Source organism: Octodon degus, unplaced genomic scaffold (assembly GCF_000260255.1).
Source record: "Octodon degus isolate 3935 unplaced genomic scaffold, OctDeg1.0 scaffold00081, whole genome shotgun sequence".
Classification (NCBI taxonomy): Eukaryota; Metazoa; Chordata; class Mammalia; order Rodentia; family Octodontidae; genus Octodon; species Octodon degus.
In genome coordinates, this window is record NW_004524657.1 from 945,588 (window position 1) to 959,058 (window position 13,471).

Below are 13,471 nucleotides of genomic sequence, written 5' to 3' on the forward strand. Positions count from 1 at the left end.
TCTTAAAAGTTCTAATAGGATGACAAGACTACAGCGGGGGGAGGGGTCTAGCAAAGGCCAGCAGGCAACAGGGCTCTAGGATGAAGCCAGTGTCCTACAAAAGTGCCCAGATATTCAAAGGAGACTGAAGTATTTGGGGAGAATTTATCTCATGGATGCTCAAAAGCAACCCTGCTCCCTCTCAGGGTGAGGCTTTGAGTGCCTGTGTTCTTGTTAGTCCTCAAAGAAGTTCTAACTTCTTCAGTCATAAAAACTTAACTTTTCATTTGCTGTATCCTCTCCGCAGCCCATAAAGTCCAGGCAGAACTATACGTCTTGCGAAGGAGGCAGCTGGCCGGGCACCTTCCACCGCCCCTGTCACTGTCCCTGTCTGCCTCCAGCTAAGTAGCCCACAGCGCCCGCAGCTCATCAGCGAAACTACAAGCAAACCCTGGGCATTTCTTTCAGTCGCTGGACGACCTCTCTCACCCACTATTTCTACCTTCATTTCGTTAAAAAGGCCACAGGACGTCCCAAATTCATTATTTGAAATGTCCACTCCCAGGTCCTGAGCCCTAGTCCTGGAACACTGCCCCAACTGAGGCTCAACATATGATCTCTTAGAGACGGAGGCTCTACCACCGGTGTTTCCCAGTAACTTGAACCCATGACACGCAGCCGACAACTTTAACTGTCAGTTTCTCGGTCAGTATCTTTAACCAAAAGATACTCGCCGCGGACCAGAGCACACTTTCCACGGTACCCGGGGTCACGCGGAAGCTCCAGGGACCTGTAGAGGGTCGCGCACGGACTCTTGGGAGCAGTAGCACGCCGCGCGGAGGCTCCTGGGAGCCGTGGTCCGTCGCGCAGGGGTTCCTGGGAGCTGTGGTAGGCCGCGCGCCCCTGCGCTGCGGGCTTGGCGCCGGCTTTGTCTGTCTACGGGTGCGCGCCGCTGCGGTGAGTGAGGCCGTGGCCGGTCGGCGCGCCTGACAAGGCGGGACCTCCGCTGTCAACCACCCCGCCGCCACTCCGGGCCCTCCGCGCGGACTTGAGCAGGCTAGGCCTGCCCAGGACAGTGGGGAGAGGACAGCCCGCAGACGAGGGTCCCTGGGCCGGAGATCAGGACCTGAGTCCCGAACCCAGGACGTACGGGGTTTGGCAGGCAAAAGGAGAGATCCGCCTGGACCGTGTGTGGTGGGGCAGGACGAGCGGAAGGCCCCGCCACCTGCAGAGGAGGCGCGGGGACAGGCAGGGCAGCTCCTGGGGAGGTGAGGAGACCTCCGAGTGCGGGGACCCCGGGGGTGGGGTGAATCAGCCCACCTGGAAGCTCCTGACCCTTGGAGCCATCCCCAAGAGTTTCCTCACGCGCGAAGCGTGCCCTGTTCCACCCTAGCCATTCTGGGGACTCAAGACTTTAGGCCTTAAATCTGCAGGCCATGTTGGAGACCCACATTTGGGTCTTGTACTCTCCTGGGAGCTATCTGGTAAGACAGTGATGTCAACCTTTTCAGTAACAAGGAGGCAGAGGCAGGGTAGTGTAGTGACTTGGTCCCACACTGGGGGAGCCAAGTGGGCATCCAGGACCTCATTCTGAGCTTTTTTCCTGAAGATAAAATAGCGTTTCTGGTAGGGAAATCAATGTTTCTTATTGAAAAACCACAGTCTCCAATTTCTTTGAGAATTTGATTCTGCATACCTGTGATAAAGGGAGAACACTTAGACAAGTTCCCCTTTTTACTTTATTTTATTTTATTTTTTTAAGTTCCCCATTTTAATAAAAGAGGCTCCAGAGGATGCTGAGTGTTTCCTGTTAGAGATCTCACAGCAGGTAGAGAGGTAGAGCTGTAGATTCTACTCACTTTTTCAGACTAAACCCTATTTTCTGGAATCCCCAATGACAAGAGTCATGCCCCAGGCAAAAGTACCATCTTCTGTACATTTTCGCTGTCTGTATGTGCAGTTCTTGATCACTAATACCGTGATCTTCCAAGCAAGTGTGCCAGCACTTTAATCGGGGCCTCCTTACTGGCTTATATTATAACACTGGAAGCAAAACCTTGGAAAAGAGCTCTTGGTCATCACAACATATAGCTGAACCTACAGTTGTCAAGAAGTGCCAGGTACTTGGTTAGCAAAGAATTGTACCACCATACTGCTCTCTGAAATCAGTATTTTGATGGGCTATATTTGAGGAAACAAAGATCACACATTGATCCACTGCGTAAAGAAAGTAGGAGAATTTAGTAACAATGATCCCAAAGTAAAAAATATTCTAAAGGGAAAAATAGGAGAGGGATGGGTCTAAGTTTAGTATTGCCTAAAAATCTTAAAAGGCTGTTGCATGGTCCTCATGACCTAAGGAAACTGGAAAAGAGCTGGAGTTACTCCACCGTGGAACCAATCATGAAGATTGAAATGCTAGATTTTTAGATTTTTAATTCCTGGGGGCTTGGAGAAAAAAATAAAAGACAATAGACAAGTTAAGTAGGAAGTAGACGATCCAAGTGTTATGCCAAGAGCAAGATGTGGGAATGACCATTAACAGGAACAAATGCATGTTTGTATGTCCATGGTTTCCCACCTCTTTCCTTCTGGATTCATTTTTGTGTTGTCCTACCTTTGAGCCCTTTATGCAGTGACAATTTAAGTGACTGACATTACATCAAGCAATTTAGATTTCCTGTTTCCACTATACCTCAAACTGAAGCTTCTGTTGGAATGTGTCCTTCTCACTTATCAGTTGTGTTCTTTCTTGCTTTTGTTATTTTGTTTGTCTCTTGCCCACAGGTACTCAAGAATAGCCCATGGAAGAATCATCTGAAGAGGTGGTGATTAAGGTCTCAGACAAGGAGTGGACATGTTTGGATTCCCAACAGCTACCCTGCTGGACTGTCACGGGAGATATGCCCAGAATGTAGCATTTTTCAGTGAGTGAGTCAGCTGGTCACTGGGATGCCCTCAGCTCTCAACGACTCAGGGTCCCTGCTCTTAGCACTGACCCATAGTCTGAGGATACAGATGAGACATCCCTTTGTTGGGATCACAGGAAAAACTTACAAGCTAAAGTCAGAAATAACAGTCAAAACAAAGCAAAGGAACAGTCTTGATGCAGAGGTAGTCTTGAGATGGAATCAAAATAAATAGGCACTTTTAACTCAGCACCATCACTGAAGAAGGTAAGGTAGGGGAGCAAAGAACAATCTTCCCGAAGATGACACCAAGAAAACTGGCATATTAAAGTATACTAGGAGCCTCACATACAGGGCAGTATTAGAAAATACTGTCAATATCTGCAAATGAGGCTTGACATATTGCTGTATGCCTATTAATCCCAACATTTTGGGAACTAAGGCAAAGGATTGCAAGTTCAGACCCAGCCAGGACAACTCAGTCATTTAGCAAGGCCTTATGTTAAAATTAAAAATTTAAATTAAAATAACAATTTAAAAAAAAATAAAGCCTACAGATGTTGCTCGGTGTAAAGGCCCTAAATTTAATTCCTAGTGCCACAAGAAAAAAAAAATTCATACCAAAGATTGTGATGCAACAGTTGATTTCAATTCATAGATTGAAAATAGCATGGATTTTAAAAGAAAACTCCTTTAATCAAATTCTCTGATTGCTCTCAGTAGGTTTGCAGTATCAGATAAGTTACTTAACTTCCTTAAGCTCTGGGCCCTTAATCTATAGAATGGAACAATAAGCTTGTAGGATTTCAGGGTTAGAACTGATAGATTAAAAAATACCCAGGATTCTGTTTCACATTTTCTGAGGTAGTAAACCTTATTCCACACAAGAACAGACTAGAATAAAACAGATTTCTCAGGAAGCTGCTGCAACTCAAACCTCTGGACTCTATATAACATTGGTCTCTTTAAGGATTTTCTTTTATATTTTTTAAAAGGGATTCCTCTAAAAGTTTTATAGCTTTATGCCCTATCCTGGATCCATACCTGTTTGGGAGTCAGATAAAACTGGGACATAGGCCTGTGGGTGATGCTATATGGTTTCCTTAATTTCTTGAGCCTTTTTTTTTTTTTTTACCTATAAAGATAACCATGCTTACCTGAAAAGATGATTTTGAAGGCTATATTTAATTTGGAGGTAATACATGGCTGTGGAGCTCTCAGGTATTTGAACCACAGCTCTAATTTATGTAAGGTTGTGACCTTTGACACCTTGCTTCTGTTCCTCTTTTCTTATCTATAGCAATCTCATTAGATTGTTCTCAGGATTAAGTTATCTAGCAATATTTAGTCTAATGCCTACCATACAGTAAGCACTGAGCATTGTGTTTCTGTTTTTCCTGTTCTCACTCAGTACATCGGTACATCTTGACTTCTCTCTTATTTTACTAGATGTGATGACAGAAGCCCACCACAAATATGATCACTCTGATGCCACCGGATCCTCCAGCTGGGATTTCCAGAATGCTTTCAGAAGAGAGAAGCTGGAACAGAAGTCCCCAGATTCTAAGACCCTCCAGGAAGATTCACCTGGAGTGAGACATAAGGTTTATGAGTGCCAGGACTGTGGCAAGTCCTTCCGGCAAAAAGGTAGCCTGACATTACATGAGAGAATCCACACTGGTCAAAAGCCCTTTGAGTGTACCCATTGTGGAAAAAGCTTCCGGGCCAAAGGTAATCTTGTTACACACCAGCGAGTACACACAGGAGAAAAGCCTTATGAGTGCAAAGAGTGTGGGAAAAGCTTTAGTCAGCGAGGCAGTCTGGCTGTCCATGAGAGACTCCACACTGGACAAAAACCCTATGAGTGTGCCATTTGCCAGAGAAGCTTCAGGAATCAAAGTAACCTTGCTGTTCATCGAAGAGTTCACAGTGGAGAAAAGCCCTACAGATGTGACCAGTGTGGGAAAGCCTTCAGTCAGAAAGGTAGCTTAATTGTTCACATCCGAGTACACACAGGCCTGAAGCCCTACGCCTGTGCCCAGTGTAGGAAAAGCTTCCACACCAGAGGGAATTGTGTTCTGCATGGCAAAGTCCACACAGGAGAGGCACCCTTCCTGTGCAGCCAGTGTGGAAAAAGCTTCACCCAGAGAGGGAGTCTGGCTGTGCACCAGCGAAGCTGCTCACAGAGACTCACCCTCTGACTTTCTTCACAGGAAGTTCTCTGTATGGATTAAAAGAAATTCTCTTTATGAATTAAAAGTGCAAAACCCTCCGCAATCACATAACCTATCCAATGGCATGAAATGAAGAATCTTCTACGAAGACCAGTATTGGGTAGGATAAACTGACTTTTCCTTTCCCCCAGATAAATATGAAAATAAATGTCTTGTTTATCATTGTCATGTATTTTTCATAATTTCTGTCAGTTCATTTTGACCTGATTTATTAGGGCACCTTCATTAATCTAGTGCCACTCTAGAGATTATTCTGAATATAGCAGATACAAATTTTAAATTTGTAGTTGATGCCATCGACTTTTAAAAGTAATCGGCCTCCTTATTATTCCCAATGTCCTTTACTTCCCTACATATTCATATCAATCTTGTTTTATATTCACAATCAGTAAGCAAAATACAGGGGGGGGCATTTAATTACTTTAATAATCCTCTTAGTGAACTTTTCATTATCTAGATAACAAATCATTACCCCATAACCTGTGCTAAACCACTCCTGTTCATAGCAGAGGCCCTAGCCTGTTCTTATAGAAGTTTCCTTTCCAAGCCTGCAAAGGTTTGGGGTTTGTACTTGAAGATTTTTTTCAATCCTCCATTCTTAGCTGGGATAGAGATAATTTGCCTCTTACCTAAAGAGCAGACAACTTCTATCTGTGCAACTTTTTTTTTTATCTTCAGCTCGTAAAGTACTACAAAAATGATGTCTTTCTCCACAGAATAAACTTAACTTTTTTAACCTCTAGGAGATAAGACTTAAAGAGAAATTTGATTTTTAAGGGAATTTACATTACTTCCATCTCTATAACTTTTCATGCTAAGCATTTATGTAAGTAAAATGATGAAGTGTAGGGTGTGGTTTATAGTAACTTTTTTTTTTGGTGGAACCGGGGATTGAACTCAGACCCTTGCACTTGACAGGGAAGTGCTTATTGTACTGAGCCATCTCCCCAGCCCCTATAGTAACTCTTATGAACTGTAGGCCCCTTGATCCCAAAATCTCATGACACGGGAGGCTGAAACAGGAGGATCACAAGTTGGAGCCTGGCCTGAGCAGCTTACCAAGTTAGCAAGACACTCTCCCAAATTAAAAAGGAAAAGGGAGGTGGGGCGTGGTGGCTGAGGATGTAATTCACTGCAAAAAACACGGAATTAATCCCCAGAGCCATATTTCTTTTGAAAAGTACATGATAACAAATCATTGTTATATAAAGAAGAAATTTCCATCAAAAGTCTTTGGGCATTGAAACACTATGGATTTGAGTAGTAAGAAAATAGTACTGTCAAAGATACTCTGGTAACATTAGAAGATATACACAAAACATTCTTAACATCCTCAGTGATGATAACCACACTGGAAATAACTCAAGGCCCCAACAAGAGGTGAAAGGTAAATAAATTATAGACATACAATGAATACAAGTTACCAACAAAAGGCAAACCAGTACGCAGGCACAGTGGCACACTTCTATGATCCCAGTTACTCTGGAGGATGGAGCAAGAGCCAAAGTTTAAAGTCAATGTGGGGCACTTAGACAATGTTTCTAAAAATAAAAAGGGCTGGTGGTGGATGTAGCTCAGTAGTATAGCATCTCCAGCTTCAATCCACAGTGGAAAAAAGTAAACAGCTGATATGGTTCACATAGGTATGTACTAAAGCCATATTCTGAGTGAAAGAACCTAAGTACATTCACACAAACGAACATGCACACACAAATACTGTGTATAATTTCATTCTTAAAACTTCACAGTAGATAGCTTAGTAGAATAAACTTGCCTGGCAAGCACAAGGGCCTGAGTTCAATCCCCAGTTTCACCAAAGGAAGGAAAAAAAAAAAACTTCACAGAAGAGAAATAACCAAGAATGGACTTAAAGGGACACAGAACTTCTTATAGAATAAAAAAGTATACTTAAGGTAGCTCAGCAGATTAAAGCGCCTGCTAGCAGGCACAGGGACCAGGGTGCAATCCCCAGGCCTGCTGTGCTGGCCCCACGCCCAGAGGGAACACTGAGAGCAATTGAGACTGGGCATGGTGGCGTGCACCTGTAATCCTAGCACTTGGGAGGCTGTGAACAGGAGAATCACTATGAGTCAGATCTAGTACTGAGACCCTGAACACCCTTTAGACCCCTAAAAATACAGAAATAAATAAAAGTATACTTAAGGTGATAGACTCATGAGTTTGTACAGTTAAATTCATCACTTGAAATCTATGTTCATTATATGTAATGTGTATTTTAAGAAGAATGAGGCAAGTTGAAAATATTACTAGTTCTCTGACACCATGTAAAGACAATGTCACCGATCCTTGATCTGGACAGGCTTCAAACAATAGAAACAAGAGAAGTGATATTACATGACTTCCAAGGACAGGTCTAAAGAGCTTGCCTGGGTCTTGTGGAACACTTACTATAGAAGAAATCTGCCACCATGTAAAAAAAAAACAAGGGCCAGCAGGTAGCTCAGTGGATTAAAGCACCTGCTTAGGTAGACTCAGGGGCCAGAGTTTGATCCCCAGTGTACTGTGCTGGCCCTGTCCCCAGGGCACACTGAGATAGCTAATGAGACTGGGCATGGTGGCACGTACCTGTAATCCCAGCCGTTGGAAGGCTGAAAAACAGGAAGGATCACTATGAGTCTGATCTGTATGGTGAGACCCTGTAGACCTTGTATTAAATACATTTTTTAAAAAAAGTATTCTGAAACCACTATAATGTGCAGACTGCATGTAAGCATGCTAGTAGACAGATTCAGCTGAGCTCCCTGAAGAACTGGCATGAATTCCAAGCTATAGAATCCAGCCACTGCAGACATCCAGCTCAAGACAATTTCATATGACTTCAGCCCTGCTGAACTCTGACTCGTAATTGTCAAGCAAGCCATGTTCCTATCTAGACTCTGGATAGAGAAGATTCTTTCCTAAGCCCATGTAGGTGGTGACAGAATACATTTCCTTGTGTGATTGAAGGTCCCAGCTTATTCCTAGCTCTTGACTAAAGTTTTTCTTAGGTGCCTGGAAGTTTTCTGCCGCCATATGGCAGTTTGTTTCTAAGTACAACCTCAATTTATCTTTACCATCTACTGAGAACACAGACACATATCGCTTAATCATGGCAATGATATTCCATCATGTTTGCCAAACTCTATACATAGATGGAAGCAAGTCTCAAGTTCTACACACACTCAAGTAAGGGACCATTCAGGGGTTGGGCTACTTGAGGGTAACCTACATATATTCATTTCATGAACTGCTAAAACAGATGTTTCATTCCTTCTGTTTTATACCATTCTTCTATAAATTTGCTTAAATTTCTTTTATGTTTTAAACTATCCATGATATGCTTTTATCATAAAAGATCTAAGTAATACATAAACTACCTAGGAAGGGCACTACACCATTATTCTAAGATTCAGCTGTTTTAACAGTGGTTTAGACATCTTTCTGTCAGTTCACACATGCCTAACTTACCAAATAGTAATTGATTTAGGAGCTGCCTTTTAATTAATTATTAAATGACAAGGAAAGTGTGTATGTTTTCTTAAGAGTTATTTTAAGGCACTTGGGGTAGGGGCATTTTGTTTTGTTTTGTTTTGTTTTGTTTTTGTTTTGTTTGTAGCAGAAATCAAACTCAGAACCTCACATTTACCAGACAGGCACTGTCACCATCTTAAGTTCACTGTTGCTCTGTTATGGACATTACAATTATTACAGCTTTTCATTACTACAGTACTGTAAAGGCCATCTTTTCTTTTTTTTTTTTATTTTAAATTTTTTTTTATTTATTTATTAGAGAGAGAGAGAGAGAGAGAGAGAGAGAGAGAGAGAGAGAGAGAGAGTGTGGCCAGCTCAGCCCACCAGGAGGCGGGGCCGGCTGGCATGTGGTGCTGGGGGATCGAACCACGGTCCCTGATGCTTTGCCAAGCTTGTTCCAAGTAGGTGCTTTAGACCACCGAGCCATCTCTCCAGCCCAAGGCCATCTTTTCTTTTGCTTTGGTTTGATTTGGTTCAGGACAGGGTCTTGCTATGTAGTCCAGGCCAGCCTGAAACTCACTATGTAAGCCAGGCTGGCCTTACAGCCGTCCTGCCTCTGTGTGCCCAAGTACTGGCATTACAGGTATGTGCCGCCACGCCTGGCTTTTATTAATTCTTAATAGGCAGAAATGTTACAGGGTCAAAGTTGGTAGATACTCTCAAAGTATAGTCAAAAGATCATTGCCCATGGGGTTTTTTGGCTTTATCACATTTTTAAGCACACTCTAGTATTAGTTAACTAATAATTGTAATATTTTCCCCAACTCTGACTCCTTGTATATTAATACTGTGAAGTCTCTGGTCATACAAAAAGTTTTAGTGGTTTTGTTTTGTTTAAGAGACTAAAAATTAGTTTAAAAAATTAGAAATTATATAGAACTTCACTAAACACAATAACAGGAATTCAGCAATGGTTGTTATATTACAAAATGTTGTCTTCAGATTAGTTGTTTAGATTACCAGATATAAGCATGCAAAATTGATAGAAAAGGAAAAAACTTACAAGAAATTTAAAAGGCAAAGAAAAAAAAAATAGGCATTAACTGCTCCTTTCAATAGACCAGCAGAAATCAGCAGTACAATTATCCAAGCTATTCTGTATATATATATACATAAATATATCTTTTTCCCTTCTTTCTTTCTTTTCTCCTTTTCCTCATCCCAGTTGTTCCTTCCCTTTGAACAGCTTCTTTCCCTTTCCCAGTGTCTATTATATCTTTCAGGTTTTATTTGCTCTTTCAGGGTTTTTTGTTTTTTTTGTTTTTTTTTTTTCAGTACCAGGGATTGAACTCAGGGCCTTGCACTTGCCAGGCAAGCACTTATTCTACTGAGTTTTCTCCCTGACCCCTCTTTCAGATTCTTATACTAACAAGACAATATGATGTTTATACATGCAGGTCCAATTTATTTCACTTATGAGTATGGTCTCTAGTTGCATCCATTTACCTATAAAAGCCTTGAGTTTATCTTTTTTGATAGCTGGGTAATACTTCATTGTATAAAAATATCGTATCTTTTAATCAATTCTTCAGTTGATGGGCATTTGGGTTGCTTCCAAGATTTAGCTATGACAAATTGCACTGCTATAAACATGGGTGCACATATATCACTGTGGTATGATGTTTTCAGTTCTTTTTTTTTTTTTTTTTTTGGTGGAACCGGGGATTGAACTCAGGCCCTTGTGCTTGCCAAGGAAGCACTTTTTCCACTGAGCCATCTCCCCGGCCCCTGTTCTTTTGGAAAAAATACCCAGATTAGCTGGGTTGAATGGGACCTCTAATCCTAGTTTTTTGAGGAATCTCTACACTGATTTCCATAGTGGTTGTACCAGTCTACACTCCCACCAACATGGACAAAGGTTCCTTTTTCCCAACCCCTCAAGCATTTGTTATTGGTTGACTTCTTAATGATAGCCATTAAAAGGTTTTAGTTTTTATGTGTTTTTTATGGCTTCTAAATTTCTAAAATAACCCGGGCATGCTGTGCAGCCCCACCCCTGGGGCACAGTTGAGACTGGGCATGGTAGCCCATACCTGCAATCCCAGCCCTTGGGAGGCTGAAAACAGGAGAATCACTATAGTCCAATCTACATAGTGAGACCCTGTAGACCTTATACTAAATACAAAAAATAAATTTCTAAATTAGGAAGACAACTATATTAAATTACAGATGGTATATTAATGTATGTTTGATTCAATATTTTAAAGAACACAAAGTAAAATTTGGTTTCTTCATACCAATATATTATCCTCAAATATGACTACTGTTAAATTTTTTGTATTGCCTCTGTTTACCAGATCTTTTTGAATGCATACAGGCATGTGTACATACTAAAGAATAGCCTTATCTTAAAAACATAAATACAGCCAGCCATAGTGGCACATGCCTGTAATCCCAGTACCCGGGAGGCTGTGGCAGGAGGATCATTGCTAGTTCGAGACCAGCCCAGGCTACAAAGCAAATTCAAGGCCAGCCCGAACTGCATAGTAAAACCCTGTCTCAAAAATAAGTAAGGGCCGGGGAGATGGCTCAGTGGAATAGTGCTTCCCTGGCAAGCGCAAAAGCCTGAGTTCAATTCCCGGTTCCGCCAAATAAATAAATAAATAAATAAATAAATAAATAAATAAATAAATAAGACCATAGTATCAGTTTTCTGAAACTTACTTTTCTTGTTGTTTTTGTGGTACTAGGGATTGAGCTCCGAGCCTCTCACATTCTAGCCTTAAAATTTTCCTGTCAAGTGCATGAGATACTACCACTTAGCTACAACCCAGTCACAAAAACCTGCTGTTTACCCTAAGATCCCACAGGAGCATTTCTACTGCTGACTCAGAGTTCTGCCTCATTCTTTTCAGTTGCTACCCAATTCCACTGTAAGTATTTCCACACTGATAGATTTACATTCTTAATGAGACAGGAATATAACTCAGTGGAACAGTGCCTGCTAGGCAAATGCAAAGTCCTGAGTTCAATTCCTGGCACAAAGAAAATATTTATGTTCTTCAAATACCTCACTCATGCAAACCAGACAATGAACATCATCACAAGTGAGAAGTTAACCAGATAGCTACACATCTTTGTTAAATGTATAATTCACTGAATATCTCCTCTTTGATGGTTAGAGGAAATAAAGCACTTCTGAACGATTTACCACACTAACTACATGCAATGGCTGTTTCTTGGTTACTTTTTTGTATATTGTGTATGGCTGAGCTGTGGGGGAAAGCATTTCATATTCGTTCCATTTACAAGGCTTTTGTTCAGCATGGAGCCTCTGACTTTCAACAAGCTCTATGCCATGCCTTATACAATGATAGGATTTTTCTCTAGTGTGGGTTCTCTGATGCCCAGTATGAACTGAGCTCTTAATAAAAGCTTTATCACCAACCCTACACTGACAAGGTTTGTTCCCACTATGCCAGGCAATGGATGAGCTATACCAGGGAGATTTCTGCACTTGGTACAGTGATGGGCTTCTCTCATGTGTGCATTCTTGGATGACTAATAAAAGCTAAGCTGTTGCTAACGGCTTTCACGCCCTCATTACACTGATAGTTGCTCACCCCTGTGGATTTTCTGGTGCTCCAGCACAGTCACATTCCTGAAAGCCTTCTCATAGCTCCTGTTCTTTAATATATTCTCCCACAGAGAGTGAGATCTACGTTCTGAGCAAAGACTTTACCACAGATGCAACATTTGTAGGGCTTCTGGCCAGTGTGGATTCTCTGATGACTGAGAAGTATAGGGTTCTTTCTGAAAGCTTTTCATTGCATTTGTGAGCCTTCATTCTTGTGGCACGTCACAAAACCAATAGACACCAAAACCAAAGGGACATTTTGGAGTGCTTTATTAGCTGAGCTCAGCGGCAACACTCTCCCCAGAAAACTGACAAGAGTGCACGCTTAGCCTAGGTGAGGCACAGTTTTTAAAGGGAAAAACTACAAGAGTAGGGGGAGGAAGGGGGATTTTACAAAGCTTATTTTGAGTTAGTCATGACCAAAAGTTAACCCTTTGTTCTCATAGATGAGGTCATATTTTGTAAACCCTACAGGAATATGTCCTTATTTGATTTAGGCGTTGTTTTTGTCCTGTAGTCAGAAGGACATCTGATGACAGTTTCACCCATTTTTCAGGCATTCTGTTTGTTCCCATAGGAAGGACAGTTTAACTCATTTTGCAGAATGTTGAGGAATATTTCTTATCTTCTCTCAGAATGCTAAGAAACACTTTTTTATTTGTACAAACAGTCACATTCTGTGGGGAAGGCATGTGGGGGGGTTTACAAAACAAATCAAGGTTTTACAAAACGGAAGTTACAAAACTTGTTACAAAATGAAGTTGATTAACCCAGCTTACAACAGTTCTTTTTTTTTTTTTTTTCTTTTTTTTGTGGAACCAGGGACTGAACTCAGACCCTTGCGCTTGCCAAGGAAGCGCTTTTTCCACTGAGCCCTCTCCCCAGCCCAAGCCTTCATTCTAGAATGAATCCTCTGGTGATTAATAAATGCTGAGTGCTTCTAAGGAATTGACCACGGTCAGTATATCTGTAAGGCTATTATATGAGCTTTATATCTCCTTTTCCCCTTCTAGAGAGCTTCTTTGTTTTCATGTCTCTAGATTATCTGGAGCTTGCTTAGAATATCCTTTTATAAAATTAATGTTTTTGAGGTTTCCATTACAAATTTAATATGAAGTATGTTTTGTAATATAGAAGCTTATATTCTTTTTCTATGAAAGTGTCAATGAAGAGAGTAAAAAACAAAAAAAAAAAAAAAAAGGGATCAAGGCCTGGTGTCAGTGGTAACCCCAGCACTGAGG

At 41.4% G+C, this 13,471-nt stretch overlaps 1 protein-coding gene across 5 annotated transcripts; it reads left to right on the forward strand.

Moving 5' to 3' along the window:
• Window positions 1-846: 846 nt before the first annotated feature.
• Znf32 (zinc finger protein 32) lies at window positions 847-5,294 on the forward strand. 5 transcript variants are annotated; one of them, XM_023721281.1, is made up of 3 exons: window positions 847-1,247; window positions 2,767-2,906; window positions 4,338-5,294. In XM_023721281.1, exons 2-3 carry the CDS (start codon window positions 2,837-2,839, stop codon window positions 5,087-5,089), a joined length of 822 nt encoding a protein of 273 aa, XP_023577049.1. In that variant the 5' UTR covers window positions 847-1,247; window positions 2,767-2,836; the 3' UTR covers window positions 5,090-5,294. The 5 variants fall into 5 exon arrangements, with proteins under 5 accessions (XP_023577049.1, XP_004636618.1, XP_023577053.1 ...); XM_004636561.2 differs by having other exon boundaries at window positions 850-936; XM_023721284.1 differs by having other exon boundaries at window positions 892-936; window positions 2,767-2,910.
• Window positions 5,295-13,471: the final 8,177 nt, after the last annotated feature.

Coding starts and splice junctions, on each gene's coding strand:
- Znf32 (XM_023721281.1), top strand. CDS start 2,837: ATGTTTGGATTCCCAACAGCTACCCTGCTGGACTGTCACGGGAGATAT. Junction 2,907..4,337: donor CCAGAATGTAGCATTTTTCA/GTGAGTGAGTCA, acceptor TTATTTTACTAG/ATGTGATGACAGAAGCCCAC.